The sequence below is a fragment of the Ammospiza caudacuta genome, chromosome 2 (assembly GCF_027887145.1).
Source record: "Ammospiza caudacuta isolate bAmmCau1 chromosome 2, bAmmCau1.pri, whole genome shotgun sequence".
Lineage (NCBI taxonomy): Eukaryota > Metazoa > Chordata > Aves > Passeriformes > Passerellidae > Ammospiza > Ammospiza caudacuta.
Window position 1 is genome coordinate 105034554 of NC_080594.1, and position 25874 is coordinate 105060427.

At 39.2% G+C, this 25874-nt stretch overlaps 1 protein-coding gene across 1 annotated transcript in view; it reads right to left on the bottom strand.

Moving 5' to 3' along the window:
• Window positions 1-16702, bottom strand: part of SCML2 (Scm polycomb group protein like 2) — a 59798-nt gene extending 43096 nt beyond the window's left edge. The window contains exons 1-3 of the mRNA XM_058825377.1: window positions 16607-16702; window positions 10612-10680; window positions 3888-3958 (exon numbers count right to left, since the gene is read on the bottom strand). Of these exons, the coding sequence (XP_058681360.1) occupies window positions 3888-3958; window positions 10612-10680; window positions 16607-16628 (162 nt within the window). The 5' untranslated portion in view covers window positions 16629-16702. The remainder of the gene's footprint in view (window positions 1-3887; window positions 3959-10611; window positions 10681-16606) is intronic.
• Window positions 16703-25874: the final 9172 nt, after the last annotated feature.

The following is a 25874-nucleotide window of genomic DNA, read 5'->3' on the forward strand; positions in this document are numbered from 1 at the left end:
AGCATGATTGATTTCTAAAAATATAAGGATGCTACGTAGGGCAACAAGGGAATCTTTATAAAAGATATGAACACAAGAGCGAAATGAATGGAATACAAGGACATTAGGAAACATGACATTCAAGTCAAAAAAGCCCAAAAAGCCAAAACACAAACCAACAGACACATGCAAAAGAAAATCCCAACCACAAGGTTTATTAGCTTCCAATTCAAAAGAAATAATTACCCTCATTTAAATACTTCAAAAATCTAAACAAAATTTGGATCCTTCTTGTCAACACCTTCTGTATAAAAAAAAGCTTACATTACAAAGAAATCAGACAGAAAAAGGAGTTAGTGTTAACATTTTTAAGAAAGAAAACAGTCCTAAAGATGCATAAAACTTCCGTGCTAAGACAAAAACTGTAGCTTGTGCTTATTTGCAGACAACTGAATACAATCACAAACATACAATGCAATGCCAATTTAATTAGCACAGGGAAAAGAAATGTGACAAATGCAATTTGGTTGTTAAGAAGAACTTTTTTTCACATGCTAAAGATGAACAAAAGAGGGTATTTTTTACTCATGCATCAACACACTACAGGCAGATATTGACTGGACTGCAGTCTGATTACTTGCCTTCTGTCATATTGCAGGCAAATTACATGTAATGACGTTTAAAACTTTGTATGAACACTAACTGGGATGGAATGACTCTCACTATTCTCTTTACTTGTCTCCTCATTTCCAGCCTAAATTTTATTGATGGAATTTTTGGCCAACATTATAATTTAATTTATTTTTGCACTTTAGTAAATAAAACCAAAAGCTACAACTGATCCTTTTTCAGTACCTTTTCAATAACGTAAATAAGTAAAGCACTGAAATTTCTCTTAGGAGATGATGACTATTCTCTATCACCCTGGAAACTCTTTACTGCAACTCTTCAGTACAAAATTGTTTTTGAATAGACACCCAGAACTGTAAGCAGCCTTCCCCAAGACATTTAACCCCAGTAGCTACCCTATCCAGACTAACACAGTCTGACTTCTAATACAGGAGGCACGTTAGAATACCCAAAACCATAGGCACTCACACTCACAGGACTCCTCTGTCCCCTTGTGCCTGCCTGTCCAGGCCAGGTGGGGATCCTACAGCAGGCAAAGTGCACTTACCCAGTCTGTGGGCACAGGAAAAGACAGGAGAAATCTGCTCCTGCAACAAGTGTTAGTGATATTTTTTCTGCACCACATTTAAATGCCTAAAATACATCTTGCTGTACTTGCTATATTGTGCAGGTGCACTATTTACAACACACCCTAGATCAACAGCAGGAGCCCTGGAGGAGCCTGAGCCCAAAAGCCAAAGAGGCGAGCAGAATTCAGCGAGCATCTGCCAGTGCTGAACTCAGACAGCAGGCTGGCTGAAAGGGGAGCCCAAGCATATTAAATTTAAAGGGCAATTCAATTTCAGGATATTGCTTGTCAAGCTGTTATTTTGTACAAGCAGGAAAAGCAACAGATATTGAGAAAGTGGGGAGTTTGTTTCTTTGTTTGTGGAAAAGGTGAACTTGTTGAAATACCAACAACTCAAGACAACAACTCATTCTACTAAAAAGGTAAGTCCTCCATGCTAGCTTGTCTTTAAATAAAATTACAAAACATCACTCAGTAAGAGCTTTCCTTTAAGTTCTGCTCAAACCACAAGGGATTGAGCTTTTACAATTAAAATTTTCAACTGCTTGGGAAAAAGTTTTAGGGCAAGAAAAAAGAATATGAAGTGCATTGAAATTTTACATAGTTATTAAAAACAACTTAAAGCAACAGATAAAATACCTCCTAAATTAAGATAAATACTTTAATCAATTTCCATTATCTGTCTGTGTCTTAATTTATGGTAGAGGCTTTAATTTATTGTTCCCCAGGTAATTTTTAATTACTACAAAAGTTACACTTTTAAAATTCCCACAGGTCACAAATTCTGGATGTAATTGTCAAATTAATTTTCTCACTGCACTTTATTTTCTGGCTAGCCACAGCAGTGTATTTCTTTGCATTACACAGAGTAAGAATGACACGCACAATTCATGTGTAACCCAATAAAAGTCAAATTAGTCCTAGGCAAAGCACAAGCACTTTAGGTTCTAAAATCTGCAAACATTATGTAGTGAGAGGATCTAGCTCTGACCTATCACCATTGCATGTCACTTTCTACCTAAAGACCGGCTCTTAGAAAAAATGAAAATCTGCATATGCAAATTGTTTTGAAATTTGCTGTGCACATAAATTAAAGCTCTTCTTTTCAACTCACACACTACTTAAGCAATCCAGGTCACATGGATTTATCTCTGTCAATGCATGTCACCTAAGCACTGTTATTCAAGGCACTGGTTGCTCAGTTCCGACTTCTTGAGTACTACTAGGGGAGAGGAAGATGTAATAAAGGCACATGGAAAGGCTTTTGAGCAGCTTTCTGCAGTAGTTACATTCCTTGGGAGCACAGACTCTGGTCATGGTGGTTTATGGTCTGTGAGTATGGCATTAACCTCAGAAAGATCCAGGGACAACACGCCACCCTCTGCCTCTACCCAGGAGGAGTCTGAGGTGTCTGCCCTGTGAAAAACACATACTGTGAAATTAATTTCTGCAGCTCCACTCAGAGCTACAGATGGCAGTGTTCTTAGCCACCTCTCACTGAAAGCAGCATGAGAGGGGCTCTTTGCCCTTCATCCTCATCTGCAAAGAGCAAGCTGAGATTCAAGATCTAGCATGAGGAAATGCTACCACCTGTGTTTCTCTCTCCTAATTCTCCATTCCTGCAACTGCTTCAGGCTCACAGAGTGATGGTTCCTCTCCTTCTCAGACATCCAATTCGTGCTGCTTTTTATTTGGGCCCCCACTGGAGGCCAGTATCACTTACAGTACAATCAGACCACCAACAGACCCTAGAAAACAATTTCAGAACATGCCCAAGCCACTCAACTAGACATGCACTGCCTGTCACACCTATTACACTTCTAGGAACCTGAACAATCCAATTCCTTAGCAACTATCTTCCTAACACAGTGAGGGCACACAGACCAAAATGAATCCTATTTAACTTTACACAGACAAGATACACCTCAGCTTGGGAAAACAGACAGAAGAATGCCTAAAGAGATTGACTCAGTCTCCAGAGGGCTGAACAACTGGAGGTCACTAGCTTACACAAGATGATACATTTAAACTCCATCTGCAAATACACACTAAATCATCAGGTGGGGGGGATCAAACTTTTAGGGTATAGAATTATACAAAATAGTACATTAAACACCCTTCATCATAAATCCAGTATTTTCTTTGTGTTCCCATATATTCCACTTGATTGTTTTTTAATATTTTTGTATTGCTACCCCTAAGTAGAAAACACTCTGTTCAGAAAGAGACAAAATTAAACATATTAGAGACCCAGGAAAAAAGTGGTGACTCAACTCTACTACACACAAATCTCATAGCTAGACAGAATTGAAAGAAATTTCAAAAATGGGGCAAAGACTCCTCTGACAATTAGCCAACTTTTTAATTCTCAATAAAACCATGGCAGCACTAAGATTATTGAAAAAAGTAGAAAACATTTTTAAACACTGACAAGGCTATCTGTTTCCATTAGCTAGTCTTTTTTTTTAAAGGAAAACAGAGTTCAAAGAAACAGTTTTAATGAAACCCTCAAAATTTGGCTTGAGGCAGAAACCAAGAATGAAAAAACTTCCGTAGCTAGTAACTGCCAAAACTGTAAGCTACTGATAACTACAGATCAAAAGCAGTCAAATGGGAAGTCTGCAAGCAGTCTAAATGGTAAAGTTTTTCTAGGATCACCCTGTAGCAGGCATACAATAGACACACACTTGCAAAACAGTATCTGGCATACCTGTCTGAAACAATGCAGAGGGGCAGCTACTGATTCAGTCTCTTTCAGATAATCATCCCAATTAAACTGTTCTGGAAGACACAAGATTAAAAAAAATACATATACACACTTACAAAAAAAAAAGAATTTACATTAAGTGAAAAACTGAGGAAAGAAAGGGACAGAAAACCCAACTATCTTGTAGAATACATTTTTTTCAAGAGCAGAATCATTCTCAAATGAAAACTCTACCTTTGAAATACATACAGACCTTGAAGGAGCTTCAAAAGTAATGTTAATTTACAGGGGTGAACACACAATAGGCAAAATCAATATAAAACTTCCTTCTTTTTTCTTGTGCTCCACATGCAAAATTATCTAGGAATATCTAGACTGAATTCTCTGCAGAAGGATCTCCCAAGTATTCTTATATGAATCACATTAGCCTTGCTATATTATAGTCCCCCTAACAGCGGGGTTGATGTGATAACCTCATATGAGTACTGAGATGATATACATTGAAAAACACAGACACAGGGATACTGCTGAAATATATGTCATGAACATTATCCACTAGAAAGCAAGAAGATAGCACAGCCTTCAAACTGCATCTTTGTCTCTTTTTACATGAAATCACATAAAGATTTCTTTTTGTAGAATATCATGTAATATGGCATAGATAGGTAAACATTATGGCAATGTTAAGTAACAAAATCATGGTATTTTTTTCAGTGTTAGTAGTGTCATTGTTTATGTGTATGGGCAAGTGGATTCTGCATTTGATTTAATTAGTGTTACCAGTTTTGCATGAATGGAAAACTGTGAAGTACTAACATCAAAGATACAAGTAAGCATATTTATTATTTTAATATAAAGTGGAAGAGAAAAGCTACCATGGCACAGCTAATATTTTTGTTACTAAATTATCTGAGTGAGCTGTTTACTTATTTTTCTTGTTTGGGCAGCTGGCATCTTTCTGATGTTCCTGAAGAATAAAGCACTGATTAACCCAAAATGATGCAGTGATGCCACCCAGTGGCTCAGCAACAGCCACTCACAAGGCCTAATGCAAAATCCTTGGGGATGATGGAGAGCTTGCTCCAGGTGTGCCAGTAATTCTTCCAAAAACACCACTGGGCACAGACACTTAAATACAGGTCTGCAGTTTTCAGGAGAGAGGAGAAGCAAAGAAACAATCTGAAAATGGCAGCATTTTCCAGCACTTGCAAACACCTTCTCTGAAGGATGTGTGGTGGCTCAAACCCAGAATCTCCCTGCAGTAGGACAGTATTCAGCTGACATTATCAAGTGCCTCAAGCAAAAGGGAACCATCCCCTCAGCCTGCTGAGGTGCTGGCTTTTGGTGAAACAGACTCAGAAGTGTATGAGTCCTTTGTCCTTGCCACTGCAAATGCCATGTGCTTGTCAGCAATGTGAGAGGTCAGTAACATATCAAAAGCTGTTAATTTGGTGGTCTGGAATATATGCAGGCTGGTAACAAAGACATTTTTACACAACATCTTGGAATTCAGCCTATTTTAGAATGAAAATTTTATACAGTAAAATTGATTTTGTATTCCTTATAAAAGGCAGGATACATTAACTTAAGCATGTACTTGTATTTCAGGAAGGCAGAAATAGCTCTTCAGAGCTTTCCCCAGAAAATAGCCTCCAGACTTGTTGCTCTTTTCATTAACAAGCCAAGGAGGGTGCAAAAATTAATTATGAACCGATAGCAAGGTTTTATCTTATAAAAATTCTTCTTGGACTCCAATAATAAAGCTGCCACTTCAGGTTGCCTTCTGATTAAAAAAAAAAAAAAAAAAAAAAAACCCAGAATTTACCTTAGTAAAGTACCTAATGCTACATAATTAAATCTAGCCAAAAGAAAACATCAGTTGTGTCCCAGCTGCCTCAGATCCAACATGATGTAAAAGCTGAAGTCATGCATAGCCTCATTGTGTTAAGAACTGTACAATTACAGATACTTCAGTGACACTGCATTTACCAGGACAAATGGTCATTCACCTCCTCCAAAAAATATATAGTAACATTTCCCAAGTGATCTGAATTTTAATAACAGGATGGTAGATTTCATTGGATGACCAAAAATGGGGTGACAGAGAGAAAGAAACAGTTCTGTTTTTTTCAAGGGGACATTTACTAGAAAGACACAGAAAGTAACAGAATATTTACCAGAAAGACAGAGAAGGTAACAGAACATTTACTAGAAAGACAGAGAAGGTAAGCAGCCAGCTACAGATAAAGCCAAGAGGAAAACAACATTTAAAGCTCTTTGCTTTAAATCCTAGCTATCAGGAGCTCTTGCAGCAAGCAGAAATGTCCTGGAGTTAAAATTAGAAGCTCTCCACCTGTGAAGATACACTGTATTAAATCAGAGCCAAGCTCTCAGAGATGGTGCTAATTATCACTTAATTACTGCAGCTATAGAATCAGGAGACACATGTATGTTTGCAACATGTAAGATGCATCTCTAGAAAGATAAGCACATTAAAAAAATATCTACATGAAAGGTTCTCTGTATTCTCAGTGCACACAGGTAAAGAAGCAATTGTGTTATACATATTTCTAATTCTAAAGACACTGAAAATATGCAGCCTCTGACAACTAGAAATCCTTAAGAAAATTAGCTCATACTAAATAATTTAATGTGCATTTCTCTTCACAGTCAAATCTGCAGGCTGAATAAAACAGCCTAAGAAAAGACTGTTATGCAACAACCACAACTTTATAACCCACCAGGAAAGTGAAAACTAGAGAGAAAAAGAAAATTTTATGCTGAAGAGCAAACCAGCATATACTGGAAATGGAACGAAACAAAACCCAAACCAGAAGGTAACTACAGCCTTTTGTAAATGAAAAAAAAAATATTACTTTAAAACCTGCATAGAAGTGAGGCTCTTAAATAGTGATGCAAAACAAGCAGCAATGGCAAAAAGCCTGACTAGTTTAGAAATGGAGGGACTGAGTCCATCTCACAGTTGCCTGCATTACTGGCACTGACCCATGGGTCAATGACCCCTGATGCTCTCTTCAATGCTGTATCAATACCCTATCACTTCTTGTCAAACCTGCCAATCCCAAATTTACTCAAGCTAGAAGGGACCTCAGGAGGTCTCCAGCTCAGCTTCCTGCTTCTTCAGGGTTCCATCAGACTCAGTGTGAAGATTTCCTCACGAAGGAGGAATTTCTTATGTTCCAGCCAGTATTTGTCACTTCTCCTTTCACAGTGGCTCTGACAGGAGCCTGGTTCCGTCCCCTTTCCATGATCTTCTGCCATAAGCTTTCTTTTCTTTTAGCCGAAAAGAAACATTTCTCCTGGTTTCAGTACCATTTTTTTGCGTTCTGGCTCCTTCATTTTTTTGCAGGAATTCAAGCCAGCCTACTTCAGTACAGCAGTGCCCTCCTTGTACTGCGCAGCTCAAAACTGAGCACAGCTCTCCAGAGAGAGCCTCCCAAATTCCCCGCAGCAGCGAACGCCTCCTCCCGCAGGATCCCTTTGCAGTGGAGCTCTTTGGCCACACGAGCTCGCTGCTGGCCCACGCTCCGCTCTGCCCGCGGGCTCGGGGCCTCTCCCGCTGATTCCTGCCCGCCTGGGCTGCCTCAGGGCTCGGGGCCTCTCCCGCTGATTCCTGCCCGCCCGGGCTGCCTCAGGGCTCGGGGCCTCTCCCGCTGATTCCTGCCCGCCCGGGCTGCCTCAGGGCTCCGCTGTGCCCGCGGCCGAGAAGGACTCTGCATTCACCGGTCCTGCCATTCCACTTCCCCAACACCGGCAAGTCCACCTGAAGGCAGTCCTGCCTTCCAGCCTACTGCCTACTCCTCCCCATCGGATGTAACCCACAAACTGCTCTGGCAGTGTGTTCTGTACAATTGCCCCCACCTGACACTAAGGCCTTAAAGAGCATCAGCCCAAAGACTGACCTCCAAGAAATGCCACTAGCTACCCTCTGACAAGTGGTCCTTGCACAGCTTGACAGTCCAGTCGATTTTTCATCCATATATCCAAACCACATCTCACCAGTTTGGCTGAAAGGACGCTACAGAAACTATACAAAAAGCTTTGCTAAAGTAGACATGAACAACATCCATTGCTTTTCCTTGTTTCCAGAGTAACTAAGCACAAAAGGCAATCAATCATGCACAGTTCACACACTTGACAAATCTACCTCCTCTGTTCCTAACCTCACTGTTGTCCTTTATTTGTTTGGAAATGGTTTCCAGAAATATTTTCTTTATAGTCTGCCTGAAGACTTAGATTGGGTGGGCCAGCCTGTAATTCCCCAGGTGCTCCCATCTTGTCCTTCTTGACAGTGTGCACTATTTGACCTTTTCCAGCCATGGTGAAACTTCCTCAATCACTAGAAGTTCTCCAAGAGCAGTGAGAAGCCTCCTTGTGACATCAGTCCTTTGCCTCAGCACCCCTGGAGGTGTCACATCTGCTGCCATGAATAAGCAAATGCCTGGTTTGTTGAAGTGCTCCCTATCTTTTTTCACCATATGTAATTCTTCAGTTTAGTGAAAGTCAAATTTTTACAAAATTTTAAATGGCGATTTAAACTATGAGTTGTCACTTGCAGATTGGTAGAATTTAAGGTCCTGGTTTTTTTCAGGTTAATATAATACAGTATCACCATAGCCTAAACACTGTTTGGGCAGATGGAACACGTGTCTTCTCAGATCACCCCTAGGTTCCCTTGGCACCCATCTGAGACTGAACATGGAGATGCCTCTTTTCTAGTCTTCATCCCATCATCTTTCCTCTTCAAAGATGAGATTTCCTTATAATTTTTGTTCACATACTCTTGAAAATGTAGCAGTTTAGGTGTAAGGTATTTCATATTCCGCTTTATACCTTGTACCTCTTTCTATATGTTGTGATCCTTCAATTAAAATTTTTCTCCTCCTCATATCTTTCTCTACTCACTTCAGTCTATTTTTTTTTGAACCCGTTCTTCTCACACCTCTGTATCTCCTCTTTGACTTTTCCTATCACACATTGCCCTGGAAACTCTGGAGACTTCCTAGCTGCTAGCCCAAAGCATTGTATGGTGTCTTCATCTAGCATCAAGAGGCTCCTTCTGCTCCTTTGCCACCAACAAGCAACAACGCAGAATAAAAATTATTTCACCTGTAGAAAATCAGAGATCTTGCAAGAAACTCCTCTCTGTCTGACAAAGCTGAGCCTAGATTTCATGAGGCAGTTCAGTTCCCAGACACTAGGCTAACAGCACAGACCAAGTCCAGAACACAGAACACAGAGTAAGACTTGTCTGCTTAGCACTGCTTCTCCACAAAGCTTGTTCAACACCTTGCTCTCAGCTGCAGGAGGAGGCAGGGACATTTTCCAGTGACTCATGAAATATTGTTATCCACATATGAAGAGCACTTTGCTGGTGAGGGGTGTCTACAGCACTCTGTCATGTCAGACAACATTATTTGAAACAGACACACTGAGTCCAGTTTGACTGGAACTCCTTTTACACTGCAGAAGGAAAAAGACAAATATGTTTCCTTTTCTGGCTCAAAGTAACAGGACAAATAAAGATGACAGGTTGCCTGCACTGGTTGTGGATTCTCCTCCTCTGGAGATACTCAAGAGTTTTCTGGACACAATCCCACGTAATGTGCTCTAGGGGATCCTGCTTGAGCAGCAGGTTGGACCAAGATGACCTCCAGTGGTTGCTTCCAACCTCACCCATTCTGTGATGGCCAAAATCCCAATAAATGAAAAAAATTAGCTCTGGCAAATGTAACAGCTGAAGGCTGCACTATGACTGGTATTGTATCTTTTATGCAAAGTCACTACCTCAATTACCCAGCCAACGTATCCTGGCATGTTTGATCACTGACTATGCTACTTGTCTCCACTGGCAGCCAAGAAGAACCAGATCATCTATCAGGAGTCAGAAAGCACAGAAAGGTGAGCAGAGTGGGAGTTTAAATAATTCAGTGTCATTTTTTCAAGAACTCCTGAAAAGATTTTGTACTGTAGTCAATACTACTCATGACATTTCTTACTGTCCAAATTCAAACAAACAACGTGAACACGCAAAGCATATCTAAAGATGTTGCTATTGTCTCACTGCAGCCCACCACAGAAGCTACCTGACAGCAATCTCATTCATACACTGCCTTATGGCACCTGCTGTGCACAGGAGAGGCTAAGTTAGCAAAAAATCTGCATCATTTTTGGTAAGTGTGTACTTTTCCTCTGTTTTCTAAAAAAACCCCACAAATTCTGCTGGCATATCAATTATTTAAAGTAAAAGTAGAATCCCAGGCAATTTAATCCAGTTTGCAATCCTAAAAACTCAAGACTATTAAACTGAAAATCCTTCTTTTGGCACCAGGAAACACAGTAAGGAAACAGAAGGTAACTGCAGCAGAAAACACATGAGACTGAGAAATACATGAGGAGAAGAACAAACAAATCAGTAACAGTTTAAAAATAATAAAGTTTACACAGCATCTTTGTTTATACATACAAAGAGTACTTATTTGGCTAGTAAAACTAGCAGGTTCAACTCAAGCAGCTTCAACCATCACTTTCTATATCAGAACATACTTTCCTAATAGCTAGGCAAAAGCAAAGGTATGTTTTTAACTACCCACCATAATAACCCAAGAGATTCCAAAAAGGAAAAGAAGTCAGAAAACAGTGCAATCCAAACACACTTTTTCTTTTAGAGTTCCTTAACTAAGAACCTGACAGCTGCAATACCTACCACTTTTTAAAGATGGGTTGTTTGCCTGCTGATTCTTTCCATCTTTCTCTTTTCTAATATTCTTTGAATCTAAAAGACAAGATTCCATTACATAATAAATGTAATACTCACATCATAACTATGTCCAGCATAGCACAGAATGCTTTCAAACAATACAGAATATCTTGTTGACTTTATTTTATTCATTTCAGTACATAATCAAAAAGGTATGTAAATTTAATCACCACACTATTTTCCCTTCAAAGTATATTGAAAAGTACAGCATGAAAAAGCAGAGCTTTTGACTACTTTATATCAATTGTTACAATCAATCTAGTTGCAGAATATAGAATATCAACTCCACAGACAGCAATGCTGTCCTATTTTTAAACAGTTTTACTTCAACCTACACAAAATTTGAGATCCTGGATATCTTTATACATCTGGTTATAGACAGATCACTGTGAACTGAGAAACAAGGAAAAAAAGCAAACCCATCGTAAAACTATATTTCTGAGTTAAAGATTTCATTCTATATTGAGATTCTTTAATACTCAATATTCTCAATATAAAATTCTGAAATACTCAAAGCAGCTATCTCAGCACTCATCAGTTATTTTAAAGAATCACTCCGAAGAATCTACCTTCTCTGTCATTAATCTTGGCACACACTCAGGGGTCTGCCATATTTCATTTTTGATGGATTTCAGCATGCATGAGAGATGCAGGAGAGCTGGGCAGCTATAATGCAGAAGACAGAGAGACAGTTCCACTCATTCCTTTTAAAATACATTGTTTGGTGACCTGCTTTTGACACTCCTGGACTTGAGTGCAATTCAAACATAATATTGACCTCACAACAAAAATGCAAGCACATTCTCAGATCTAAAAATCTTTTTTGTTTTTACCAAGATCTGCATGGGAGAATAACACTTGGTCTGCAAATGCCTCACTACTGGGAATGGGGCTGCTCCTCCAGTTAGGCTTGTGCCTATCTCACACCTTGGGTTACCCCACTGAGCCTGAACTGGTACAGGTGAATGGAAGGCTCACTTTTACTGAAGATTGCATTAGTAGCCAATTATTAGTAGCTGTATTCACTTGCTTTTAAGTCTATAGCTACTGATTGGCTTGCTCTTGAAAACAAAGCACTCCTGACCTAGAATGTGAAGCATTTGGTGACAGAAACACTTGAAATACAACGAGTTGTTCTGCAGAAAAGACTAAGCCCTAACAGCGTTTCTTTTCTGTAAGTGAAGCATTTCATGAAACATACTGACAAGCAATGTGTGGTGTTCAGCACTTCCATCTCACATCTTTCATTATCAGGAAATTGCCACATAATGCAAGAGCTGAGTCATGACAAGCCTCTGCCGCCCGACCCAAAATCCTGCCCTACCACTCAGTGAGGAGGCCAAGCCATCCACATGGCTCTGTGCTTGGTCAGAGCACAGCAATGGCCAGGGCACCCTTGGGGGTGGACAGGCAGGGTCTCACCATCCAGAGCCACCCCATCACCCTGTCCAGGAGCTCCTGGGGGGTGGCCCTGGGGGCAGCCCCAGCGCTGGGGGCCATCCCAGGAGACAGGCTGGGGCTGGCATGGGGCATGGGGCCAGGGCTGTGGTGATCTGGAGATTGGCCCTCCTGCAGCACCACTGGGGCAGGGGCTGACATGAGGTCCTGGGCAGGGCAGGTGGAGGCCCCAGGGGAGTCAGGGTCATTAAAGCCCATGAGTGTACTCAGGACCATAACACCTTCCAAGAATAATCCAGACTTCACAGTCCTACAAAATCAATGCACAGCTTACATAACTGCTCAAAATACACTGCAAAAAATACCACCCTTTTCTCCTAAAGCAGACACAGGCAGAACTCCAAGTCCTTTGAAAAAGAAAAAAAATGCTATGTTTACATCTTGACTTAATCTTCTTTCTTGACTTACATGCTCTTTCTTTCGGAAGAAGTTTGCTTTGGAAAATTTTCTATTATATAGATCCCTGAAAAAAAAAATGCTAACGAAGGTCAGCTTCAGATGGAATGCTGAAATTATTTGGGACAGGGCCTACAGAACTCTAACCCCAGCACCTCCTCAGCAGCAGGGCTTTAACCCATACAAGTAGATACCCTACAACTACCTGAGGGAATCTCAGAAGGGATAATGTTAAAACTAGTTCAGTAACACTGAAAAGATGCAAGGCCAATGTTCACCTTCTCCATCCTACATCCTATGAAAATATATTTTATCCAGCCTCTTTGGGCTTGAGCTGAATGCAGATAATTTTCTACTGGCAGGACCTTTTGCCACATTCTATAACCTTGGTCAGTATTTCCCACAAACAGCCATGGTACTAAGGCAGACATCAGGCTGTTAGCTTGCAGAACAAGTAACTTCCTGATCTGACTATGTCCAAAAAGGAAATCAATAAGTCTCTTATGTGGAGCTCCACTGTTAGAAGAGAACTAATAACTGCTTCCTGCAAACACCCAGAGCTTGAAAGGACAGAGTCATGAAAGAGTATCTACCAAACAGTGTCAGATTAAAAACAAGATGACAGCTTTTCATGATGAGAGACATCAAGAACAGGTGAAAGAATGTGAAAAACTGCAGCCTGGACACCACATGTGATCTTGCTGACAATCACTACATGAATTATTTATTCCCTATACCAGCTAGCTTTAGTGCCTCTTTCAAAGATATCACAGCAAACATGAAAGTTGAAACAAAACACTCTCAGCAATGTATTTTTCTTATCAGCCATTAGAAAACCACAAGAAGAGATTATTATATTAATAAGTGGATTTCTCAATAGCATTTTAAACAACTATTTCATTTGAGGTGGAGGCATTTTCATTCACAGGAAACACAAAGCACTGTCACTACCACTTGTTTTCGATGGTAGGAAATCTCCTCTTTAAACACACAAATAAATCTCACCCAGCATATGCAGAAGCAACCAAGAATAAGCCTGAATAAAAGCAAGATTGTTTTCAAAGGATCTCCTTCCTTTTATGCATTCCAACCTTCATCAGTGGGAAGCTGGGAATACCATTACAAAGCTGGAGTGTTTTGTCTAAACAGATGCACAGCTACTAGCAGGAAGAATTTCCAACCTGTTTCCACATCAGAAACCCTGTATCTATCTCTTGCCACCCCAGAAAACCTTCCCCAGTCTGTATTTCACAGTCACTATTCACAGTCTATACTGCCCAGCCTTGTTCAGGTGTGCTTTTTCCAATGTTGGCAGTTAGGCTGGATAAAAAATTATGGTTTATTTTCAAAAAAACTATAAAGAAAGTAATATTTTATTAAAAACCAATTTTCTAAATATTAAACCTTTTATAAACACATGGAGCTTTTTAATGCATGCCAATCTATAATGGAAATTTTAATATTCTCTATTTTAATAAATTTAGTTTCCAAAGGTCACAGAAAAAAAATTTAGACAGAAGGCTATTATTCAAATCACTGGGCTGAAAAGAAGATGATTCTCTCTGCACATGATCCTCAGCTTGGTCAAACTTTGAAGTCAAACCTCAAAAAATAAGGCAATGAATGGCATAATATGTACCAGTAAATAAATGTACATATACAAAGAGTATTTTCTTTTCAGCCCATTGCACATTCAGCTCCTAGCCACATTCAATGGCTAATTCCTTGAAACCTGAAAAATTGACTTGAAAATAGGAACTCTATTTTATGTTGGAGACAGAAGAGACTTATTAGTCCTACAGTCTTGAAGCTCATGGTAACAAAAAGAAATAGGTCAGCTTAATTCATCATCTATCTTCCCCTGTCCATTTCTAAAGGGAAAAGCTTCAGTTTATTTCTCAATGTAAAACACAGTATGTGTTAGATCATTGGCCAAAACAAGAGCTAGAATCAAGTTTTGCTTTATCAAATGTACTTAATCAAATGCTACTAAGTTCTGTAAAAGAACAGTGAAGAACAGGATAACTATTTCAAAAAAAGTTTTGAAAATAAAGTATTACATATAAGTACATAGCATTTATATATTTGCTATGTATCTATACATATTTAGCCTATACCATGTAAAGGTTAAATACCCTATGAAAAATTTCTTTCCTTTAGAGCAGCAAGATAAGAGTACAGCATACACTAAAATTTTAAAAGCAACATATTCTATTGTTCACCAACAATTTCTTTTCTAGAGTGCACTTCATAAGCTAAAAGTTTAGATACAAGCCAAGATTAGAGTAAGATTATTTAACACAGTGCTTTCTGCTTACTGATTCAAAACTCTGTGTTTACATTACTCCCACCCTATCTGTAACCACAGAATTTTGCTGATAAGATTACTCAACAGAAGACAGGCAAGAGCAACCACATCTATCACTTAAGAAATTAGAGACAAAGGGGAAAAAAAAAAGGACAAAGCTATCCTGACTGACTTGTGAATACCAAATAAAAAAAATAATCAGAGAAGGCAAGAGAAAGCTCTGGGCAAAGATAATCCTGGTGACCAATGAGTACTTGCTCTTATAAGCTCCCATACTGAACTCTTGTTTCTTGCCTGAGAAGCTTTAAAACCTTGCAACTTCTTTCTAGAAGACTTAACCTTTGAGCAAACTAGATGATTGTTTTGTGTAGTGATGGCAAATCATGTCTTTTAACAGCAATAATTTTCATCCCAGAAGAGTGGGCTACATGCATGTCCTGTCTTCTAAGACTTATTATTTGCTCGTCGTGCAGGGCGGGGAAAGCGAAGTTCACAGTCATGCTTTCAAGACTTCTGCAGCTATCCCTCAGCCATCTTGATGTCCTCAACTCTTCTGGGTCCTCAGAACATGGCAGGATACCACTCTTCTCAAACAAACCCCTTGTCTTTTCCTGATGTGTGTGAAATATCTTTGGATGACAAAGACTTTTGCTCTTCCCATGCCACACAGTTACTCACCCTGAAACGAAGTTTACTAGAACAAGCCCAAGACTTACCATTGCTCAGGAAGGGGCCTTCTTCTCACTCCCCACTACACAGGGTTGTGAGCACCTTTCCCCAAGCCTCACTGCACACAGCTGAGGATATCCAGACAGAGTGAATATGAAAATGTCTCTTTTCCTTTCTTTTTGTGCTTCCCTAGTGGGATTCTTACCTTATCTACTTGGAACAGCCAGTCTCTTTCACTATATTTAGACAACAGCCATGCAGAAAACCTACAAAAGAAGGGGTCAGACTTCCTCCATAAACTCCTGGTGCAACAATTAAACGGATGACTCCTGCCATTACCGAAAATCTATTCTAGCAAAAGACAATTATTTACCAAGGGAGCACACAAGCACATAAAGCAGCTTGGGGTGAAGGTGGCAAGCCCAAGGAAAGTACAAAAGTGCTAGCAGCCTTTTATGGAGGACGACTACCAATCTGGAAGCTTCCAATGCAGCCACAACATGGTTTCAGAGAGTGAATCTTTTGCTCTTCATATTTGTTTTTGTTTCATCAGCTCAAACACTCTTGTTTCTTCTTAAGTCTCACTCTCTATTTTAGCTCTGAGCTCACAATTAACATCTGCAAACATGACACAGCAGAAATCACACCTTTGTGGTACACCATGTACTTGTGGATGAATTTCTTTTAAAATGTTCATTTTATCTTCAAAGACAGTTGCTAATGCCATTCATTGTGATAAAATTTGATTCTTTGTACTACTTAGTTATTATCCTGCTAAATTATAGGCAACTCCAGAATAAAGCCCTACATTTTATTTAATAGCACATCTAGACACATTCCTCAATTTCAGAGTGCAGTAATGATTTCAAGGCTGTCACAGGACAGAATTCTTTTCATTAAACTTGTGGAACTCAAGACAGCCAAATTCAGCATATGTATTCTAAAACAATGTGAAGTTTGAACTTACCTGTATTCAGAAGATATCACAAACTGTCTTCCTTAATCTAACAGTATGGCAAATTGTCATGTTGTATTCCACGAGATCAAAAAAAACCAATTTAACAGGTTTCCCACTTTCTTTCCTCTTGGATTAAAGCTACCAGGCCTTACCTTTCGCTGCTGTTCTCCCCATGGTAACACTTCTGTGATCTCCCCTCTCACAATAAAAAGGCTGAAGTTGAAAGACCAGTTAATTCTTCCTTTCAGCACAACAGTTTCCTGTGGAGCAATAATACAACAAGTTAGGGGGGGAGGTTGTTGTTGGCATTTGGGTTTTCTTTTTTTGGAAAGGATGATTTTTTTGTATTGGTATATAATTATCTTGCTGGTTTTAAATTGCAAGTGTTTAACTATCTGTAGGAGAGTAGTGTGGAAACAACAGTTAAATAAAAGCAGCAAAAATACCAAATGCAAACTTTCATTTCCTTGTTTTAGACAGTTCATTCTCTAATGATTTGCATTTTCTGTGGATTTCTAAAACAAAGAAAGATATAAAATGTGCTTTATTCCTTTTCACCCCCAAGAAATATTACTGAAAAATGGAAGACTCTTCATACATAACTTACTCACCCTGCCTCACTTGCACAGAGTTAAACAATCATCAACTTCAATACCTCTGGGTAAAACACATTATCTTGCACAACTACAGCTGAAGAGGGAACAAAACACTAATGTGAAAAATCTGTACAAGGCCCCAGCGCTCAGTGATAGCCCAGCCCTATGATTTGTAACAGACTTGTAACAGCACACAGAGAAGTGTTAGGGAAATGCTAACTGCAGATAAAAGCACTGAGCCACATTCTTGTAGGGTTTGGAAACTGGAAGGGACAGATTGGTTAAACTAGTGTAAAACAGCAAAAACAAGCTTTCTTTTTTGTGTGTGTTAACTGTGATTTTCTACTCCAGCACCTAGTATTTTGAACTTAGACTGTGTTCAAGTCAAACTCCTTTCTAGCATCTAGCCTTGAAGCAACAAAGCCAGCAAGTTTACTATCTTTCTCCATTAACTTTTCAAGTAATAATGGGTAAATACATTCAAATTTCTGAATTATGTTCTTGGATAATTTCCTTTCAAGCAACTTCCATGAGATTTAAAGCTGACATCACTGAAAACTTGAGGAGTTTTTTGAATTAAATATGTGCATACTCCTGCCATGAATAATTTTGTCAAAGGTAACATTTTTAGAAGCTACATCTTTCCATTGTGACATAAAAGAAGTAACAGTTGAAAACAGTTGGAATTTCTTGACTCTTCTACTCACATGCAAAAAAGAAAATTAAAATAATCATATATCACATATAAAAAGAGAAGTATCATACAGCTGAGTATTTTCCTGAAACTGTGATCCTTTTCTGAAACTTCAAGAAACTTCAAAGCACTATGATGATGGACTGGATGATGAAAACTTTATACAGTGCAAGAACATGGCTAAAGCTAATTAAAAGTTTTTTTTAAATGTCAGTGACTGATGAATTTATTTCACGTGTGTGTTTCTGTGAACATGTTGGACAGTTATTACAAAAACTCAAGACTGAGACTTGAAAGGAGTTATAAATAAAACTTGAGTACTACCATAAAATAAGCAGGTTTTGCTACACAATAGCATTCATAGCATAAGTGATCATCAAGATTAAGAATAGAAATCCTTTTAAGCCATCAAATAAATTTGAAATACTTTATACTTTCACAGACTCCCCCAAAAATTCAAAGCTTTTCCACTGCAAGTAATAAATCAGGGAAGGTGATGCAGAGTCAAAGTAACTGTTTTTACAGATTACTTTAGAACAGCGAATGGTTTTTATCTTTTTGTTCCAAGTACCAGATTGCACTTGGTGCAGTAATAAAGATTCCAACCCTGCAGTGATAGTCATCAAGTTTAGCACAACCGGAGCGTCTGTGAGAACATAAAAAGGATTCCAGCTTTTCATTAGCTTGTGTTGTACCAGATAGGCTGTTTTACAGCATGCCCACCAGCCTGTTAAAAATATAAGACAACTGAAAGTTCTGAAAGAGCTGTTTGAAATGAGGCAAATCCCACTGCAGGAACACAATATATTACTGTTTCGAAGAGGTGCTACTTAGAACTCAGTTACACCTAAGGATTCAATTTAAAGCTGCTATTAAATTAGCCCATTGATTGTACTGTTTGTCACAGAAAACATTCAAGAACAGCATTTCTGAGCCCCTATCTAACAACCACTACATTTTGCTTAACCACAGCAAACGTAAAACCAGTTCCTTCAAACACAGGGCAGGGTCAACCTGAAACAAAGTGCAACTTCTTCTGCAGGGGCAGATGTAGGAACTATTTTGCATCACCTCACATACTTAAGTGGCAAACCCTAAGCAAGGCAGTTGTGTCCTTTGCTAACCAGGGCAGAGTCCCTTGTGTCACACTCACCATCCCCAGCCTGGCTCAACCCACAGCACACCCAACACAGAAAAGAAGAAAAGCACCAGCAAACACAGGGAAAACACCTCCAGGCACATTCTGGTAAAATTACACAGCAAGGACAGATCTCAAGATTCTTGAGATCTACACGTGCCTTGGCAAGCAAGCTGAATAAGAAAGATGGGGCTAAGAAATTAATAGAGCAGCTTCTAGAAATAAAGGGAAAAATGAAACAAAACAAGGTCAGGAATATATGAGCAAACAAAGAAATGCAATGGCAAGGCTGAAGTGCAATGGCAGTAGAGTGCACAAAACAACAGAATGAAAACCAAAGTTATAAAGACTGAGATGAGCACAGAGGTTGTCAGTCGCAGACAGAACATGAACAAAGTATTTAAGGGACTGTCAGGACAGAATCCAGCGAGAAACCTTAATTTGCTGCAAATTAAGGAAAAAGCAATAGGGGAAAAAAATCCACAAACCTAGGATACTATTGGATTAATCATCAAAATGTCTTCAATCCAAAGAGCACTCAAAGGATATCCACACTCCTGAAGTGTATTTACATCCCTTATGTCTCAATTCATCCTGTAAACTGAGTTTTAGTCTTACCTGATTTGCATCCCTTACTTGAATTCCTTTTTAAAAAATCTGACAGAAGGCATTTATCTGCCTTTAATTCCTTACTGAAGTTTTTATTGTTAATCCCCAAATCACTTGTACTAGGCACCTCCCACTGTGCAAGCCCTTTGTCAGAAAGTATTATATTAGTAGACAAGCCTAAGTCTTTACCTTCTCTGCATTGCTAGTACATAATACCAGGTGTCAGAAAACAGGGTGGAAAACATTTTTCCTGCCTAACTTTTCTCTTTCTGTTTTGGAAGAATTATTCAAAGGGCATGCATTGCTGCATTTCCAAGAAGGTAGCATTCTACAGAAAATGTCAAAATTGTTCCTTCTTTTGCCTGCCATGCATCTCCATTATCCTTCTGTTAGCCAGGCATTCAAGTAAACCAAATGTCCTGAAAAAAAATATGTTTGCATATCTAGGGCTTCCCAGTGCAAGTTTATCTTGACAGCATGCCTGCTCATAAAAACACACAACAGAACTATGGAGATAAATGTAACATTTAAAAGAAGCCTAAGCAAAGAGAAGACTGTGGGTTCAGTCTGCACAAAGAAGATTCAGGTTTTTCTCTCAATGACTCTGCATCTAAGGCAGGACAAGAGCCAGCAATTTTAGAGCCCATTAGCTTTTTTGACCCTACCAGTGGTACAGATGCAGTAACTTAGACCTCACCATTGGCATCTTCATGGGTGGGACAGTCATAAATGGGCAATCTCTGCTGGATAAGGACTGAGACTATTCTTTTACACAGATACACTGCACTGAGGAGGAATCTAACAAAACAGCCACTTGGAAGCACGAATGAAGTTCTCAGTTTTATCTTGAAATAAAGGCAGACATTTTCAGGCTTAATGTGAACAAGGGGTTGTATTTGCCCCTTTTTTATTCTACAAATGCTTCAAGATTAAAATTCCATATGCAAGGGTGAAAAAGAATTACACATAGTTCAAACAGCAAAACCAGTTACAGACAGAAAATAGGTACAGTGTAAGCTAAGAAATACTTCCCCCTGCCAATGCTGTCATTTGTACAAGTCCTACATTTGCTTTCCCCATTAGCATTCATGCACTATTACATTTAGAAACACAAGAGACATCAGCTCCAACTGCTGGCCCCACTCCCTGCTCCTCTCCTCCCTGCTGTCTGCCACTGCCAGTGCTGCAGAGCCCCCCAAGGAGAGGAAGGACCTCCCCATGTGCAGCCTCCCCATGGACACAGCCCAGCAGCCACAGCTCCCACTCCAGGCTCCACACACGGGGAATGAGCACCTACAGGCTCCAGTCACCTCCCAAACCAGCGTGACCCAACTGCATTACTTCAAAGCCATCCTTCAGGAATCTGGAACATCTTTTCCTTAAACTTAATCATCTGTCTACTCATCTGTTGTCTCTTAAATAAAACCCTACTTCATACCATTTCTGAAAGTCTTTAAGGGGCTGAAAAGAGGCAAACAAGGAGAGTAAAACTTAAAAGGATTTTTAAAATAATATACAGTATTAAATAAAATTTGCAATACTTAAAAATCATTTCCAGCAAACTGCCCAGCATATAGACTCATCCAGTATACTTGAAGACACAACAGCATGCTTCCTTGTTTCTGTAATAGAGATAGTCAGTTTACCTCAGTGCACACTGTGGCATCATTATGGAAAAGTAAGATCTCAAAGGCTAAAGGAAGAAAAAATTGCACAAATGTATCAGAACTTCAGAAAATGTAACAAAAGCCTCCTATTTATAAACTCAGTATTATTGAGCATTACACATTTATGACTTTGAACCAAACATTAAAAACCAGGTATTCTTTCATTTATGCACACAAATACATAATCAGTCAGTGTTCTGACAAGAAATTTGATCTGAGTTGGAATCCCTTTAAGTACACATTCTTTGTATTAAAAAAAAAAAAAAACAACGAAAAAAGTTAAATTCTTTCAAGGAAAGGAAATTAAACTTCTACATTTTCATACAGCTCAACTTTCAATAAAGTGATATATCTGAATACCTCCTCTAGTCACTAAAAGCAAAGCTAGACAGATAGACTTTAATGAAATTCACAGGCTTTCAAACCAGCAAATATTAACTAGCCATATATATCATTACAACAACTAAGCTTGAGTATTTCTTAAGTTGTTAAAGAAAGCCCGTGGGTACTTAGTGCTTTACAAATATATTTTTGTAATGTCATTTTCTTTAACATCACGCAGAAATTTTCTTCACTTGCAAAACTGCTCGCTAAGTCACCAGTGGTGTACTGCTCACTATTTATGAAGTGATTAGCATAAACAAACTTTTAAGCTGTCAGCAGTAAAATATTACCTGTAAATGTTCTGCTCTCTCTCCAGGTAAGTTTACGACCTGCTTTAGAATATGAGCAACTGCAATTACAGTAAGTCATACATTTCAAGAATGTAAAACTCTCTCTGAGCTCTCAAACACTATTAAGTGTGTTATTCAGTAAAGAATTGCATATTTTAAAAAGAAACATTAACATGGTTTAGACCAAAGATTTGTCCCAAAAAATCCAGAAACAAGAAATAATACTTGTACTGATGAGAACATCAGAGAAGTAAGGTCTCCAAATTAAACAGCACAACTTGTATTAATGCACAACAGAAACAATTAATGTCATGCAGATACAACATTTACTAAATTGACAGTAATTTTTAAAATTGCAGTTTAGAGCTGCTCTATGGCTACCAAGAAAAAATGAAAAAGCTTTTCTCCTCCTTCCCTCCCTCCCTCCCCATCCTGCTTTAAAAGTCAGAAGATGTGGGGCTGTAAAAACCTGAAAAAGGAAACGGTATGTGTGAAGTCAGCAGTTCAGCAAAGCGGCTGGCCATTAACAGCTTTAAATATTCCTAAAATGCCAATCTTCCCACATGAAAGGGTATTTCAATGTTATATTAAAATAAATAGAAATTTTATTTATTAAAATAAAGTTTAAAACATAGCGTCGGTTTCTATCTTAAACAAACCTGCCAGTTTTAGTAGTTTACTAGTACATATTTACAGTAACACAAGATTTTGACAATTTGTTTAAGCATTTTGGTGAATTCAGCACACTGAAACCTCTGTGCTATTTTCTACTTCCCTCTTCAAGCCTGGGGTACTCTTCCTGAAAACATTCATCATCATTATTCAACCTGGCTTTGTCCACATACCTAACTCAATTTTTTTTTCATAAAGTAAACTAATTAAATTGTGGAAAAAAACACAACCAAACCTGTGTGATTAGCACTAAGAGCTACATACCTGCATGAAATTGTCTTTACACTCAGATACATCTCCTCTGTCTTCAGCTCAGCCTCCCTTACAGAAGAGAGGTCTCAAACTATTCCTTCTGCAAGGCACTGAGCTTACTTTTAGCACAGTGTAAATACAGCAGGCAAAGCAGAAAAGAAATTGCTGTTGCAAATATAGCAAGTGCTAAAGAACTCTATACAGCTTTTCTGCACTTGTCTTCAGCAGACAAGAAGCAACAGCACCAGCACCAGTCAGTGTGCAATGCATAAGGGAACTAGGGAGAAAAAGACAAATAGAGGCCCAATGGCAGAAAGGGAATTTTTTACCCTTTTAGGCAACTTTGGCTTCCTCCCTTCTACACTGCCTTCACACTGGAAAAGGACAGGAAAAGCTTCATTCAGCTACGATCCAACAGAGCTCTGTCCACACAGCACACAGCCAGCAAATCCATCCCCTAAGTCCAGATTTTTTATTTACAATGGAGTATCCAGATAAACACATCTACTTTTAGTCTGATGAAGAAATATACAGCAGTCAAATAGAATGCACAAATTTTTTTTTTCATTGAAGGCATGGAGAAGAGCCTTGGGACATTTCTGCATAGGATCTGACTGCTGTCAGCACCCCAGGTGAAGCTACAGAACGTGTTTCTCTCCTCTCGCTTCTCCTCAACACCAGCAGCAACACACTTCTGCTACCATCCTCTTCCAGTGCATAAAATTCCTTTTCTCTCTCCCTCTTGAGAATCCAAACAACATAATGCTGACTGGGACTCCCTGCCACTATATATTAACAAAGACACAATTTGCCTCAACTCATTTTTCTGCTGCTGCAACACTCCATGGTGTAGCCTGGCTCATGTAATGGAATAACTACACTGATCCCACATACTGGTGTCCAGTCAGGGAACAAAACCAAACCAACCAGAACTAAACAACCCTCCAGCAATTTCCTGATAGCTCCTCTGTTGAGACAATGTTTCTGCAGAAAAAAAAAAAAAAAACCAGAGAGCTGCTTGCAGATTCCAGGCAAATGCACTGGACTCACCTGTTGCTGGTGCCCATAGCTGTGCTACTTCCTCAACTCAAAAGGTCCCCTTACACAAGGGATCTTCGTGCAAATGCCACCAAAAATATTTGTCCATCTATTGAACAAACATTATTACTGAATCACAGAATATTGTGAGTTGAAATGGACCCACAAGGATCATCAAGGTCCAACTCCTGTCCCTGGACAGGACAACCCCAAGAATCACACCAAATGCCATTCCAAAGGACCATTCAGTGCTGCTAGACATTTCTGCAGCTAACAAAGCACTAACAGGTCATAAAAGACATAACAACTCCTAAATGCTCAAAGGACTAGACAGCTGCAAATACTCAGCTGTACTATTTGCTTCACTCTTCAAAAACAGAAGACAACTAAAGACTAAAAGCATCAGGAAAATTTGCAGCAAATCTGTATCTTTCTTCCCACTTTCTATGACAACTTTCCAATTGTATTAAAAAAAAACAACACAGAGGTGAAGCAAGCCATAACAGGGCAATCTCCTCCACCTCTTCCTCAGCGTGGCAGCACATCTGTCACTGGCTGTATCTGGCTCAGGCCCAGGACAGTGGCAGAGTATCTGCCTTTCTGGAGACCCCCTTTCTGAAGGCAAGCCCCCCTCTTTCCTCCACTCAGTGCTTATACTATTGAGAACCAGAAACAGTCAGACTAGGTAGTATTTTCCTACAACAAACTGAAAAATAATTACAAACCATATTCAGAGTTTTCCATCTAACCATAACACTGCTTATTTTGGGATCAAAACCAGTTCATATCATCTGACCTTCCCAAAGAAACACTGTCTGCCCCTTTACAGCGCTCCAGTGCAAGGTACACACACAAGAGACTTGGTAGGGGAAGTGCCATCAAACATGCAGCAGCCCTTTTAATCTCTGAGCCCCTGACAGACATTAGTGACAATAAAGAGTTCCACCAAATTTAGCAGCTCTGATACCCTTTCACATTCCTCCATGCACAAGACTCACTTTTACAAACTGCTCTTTCTAAGTGGGCTTTTAAAAGTGCCCCACAAACTGCACTCCTTCCACTGAACCTGCCTGCATTAATCTCTGCTAGATTCCACACAGTACATAAATAATGGTACATGCTCCATTTTAGGTAGGGACCTCATTAAAATGGTGCTACTCTCTTACAGGTTTTATAAACTTCAGCTGCTCCCTGCACTAATGTATGGTAGAGGATGAAAGGCTCAACCTCCTCTTTGCCCTACACTAAAAGGAGTCTCGTGTTACCTTGAGAAGACAACTGACTTAGATTTCCATCAAAGTTCATCCCTTTTATGAAAATTGATGGAAAGGAAAATGATGGAATTCCCTTGGTATCTTAAATAGAATTTGACCTGATTTGTGAAGTGGAAGGCCAAGAATAAAATGATCTAAACAGCACATCTACCTTTAATACAATGTTTTACTTGGGTTTAGATGACAACATACAAATATTAAGAATATAAACCACTTATGGGTTAAAAAAACCAACAAACAGTAATCAGTCCAAAACACTGCTCATGCTTAAACTGGATACAGCATTATTCTTACAAAGGCAAAAAATAAAATGTACTTCAGGATTAGTTTGGACATGAGATATCTAAACAGTATTCTACCTGAGAAGCAGAAAGGCTATCACCCTGCTATGACACATGAAAGAGCACTAAAATTCTGCTAAAGGTGTAGTATTTCAGAAACACTTTGATATTAGGCTCTGCAAGTAAATCAGAAGAGCAGAAAGAGAGCACACATAAGAACCACAACAAGCACAGCATCAGTATTGCACCAGCTTGGATCCAAAGTTGGAATCAACCACTACCCAGAAAGCAAGTGCCTTGGTTGAAGTATGAACCAGTCTTGAAAGAAGACTGCTGAAACAAAAGAGGCACAGAACTTAACATCACAAAGAAGAAATCCGTACTTCATTTAGATCCAAGATAAGAAAATAATGAATTTTTGGTCCTATCCAAAAGACATAGAAACTAAAGCTCTTACTTTTTCTGACAGGGATCTTGGGCAGAGAGTTGCTAAGGGCACGTCCACAGCACATCCCTGCAGACACA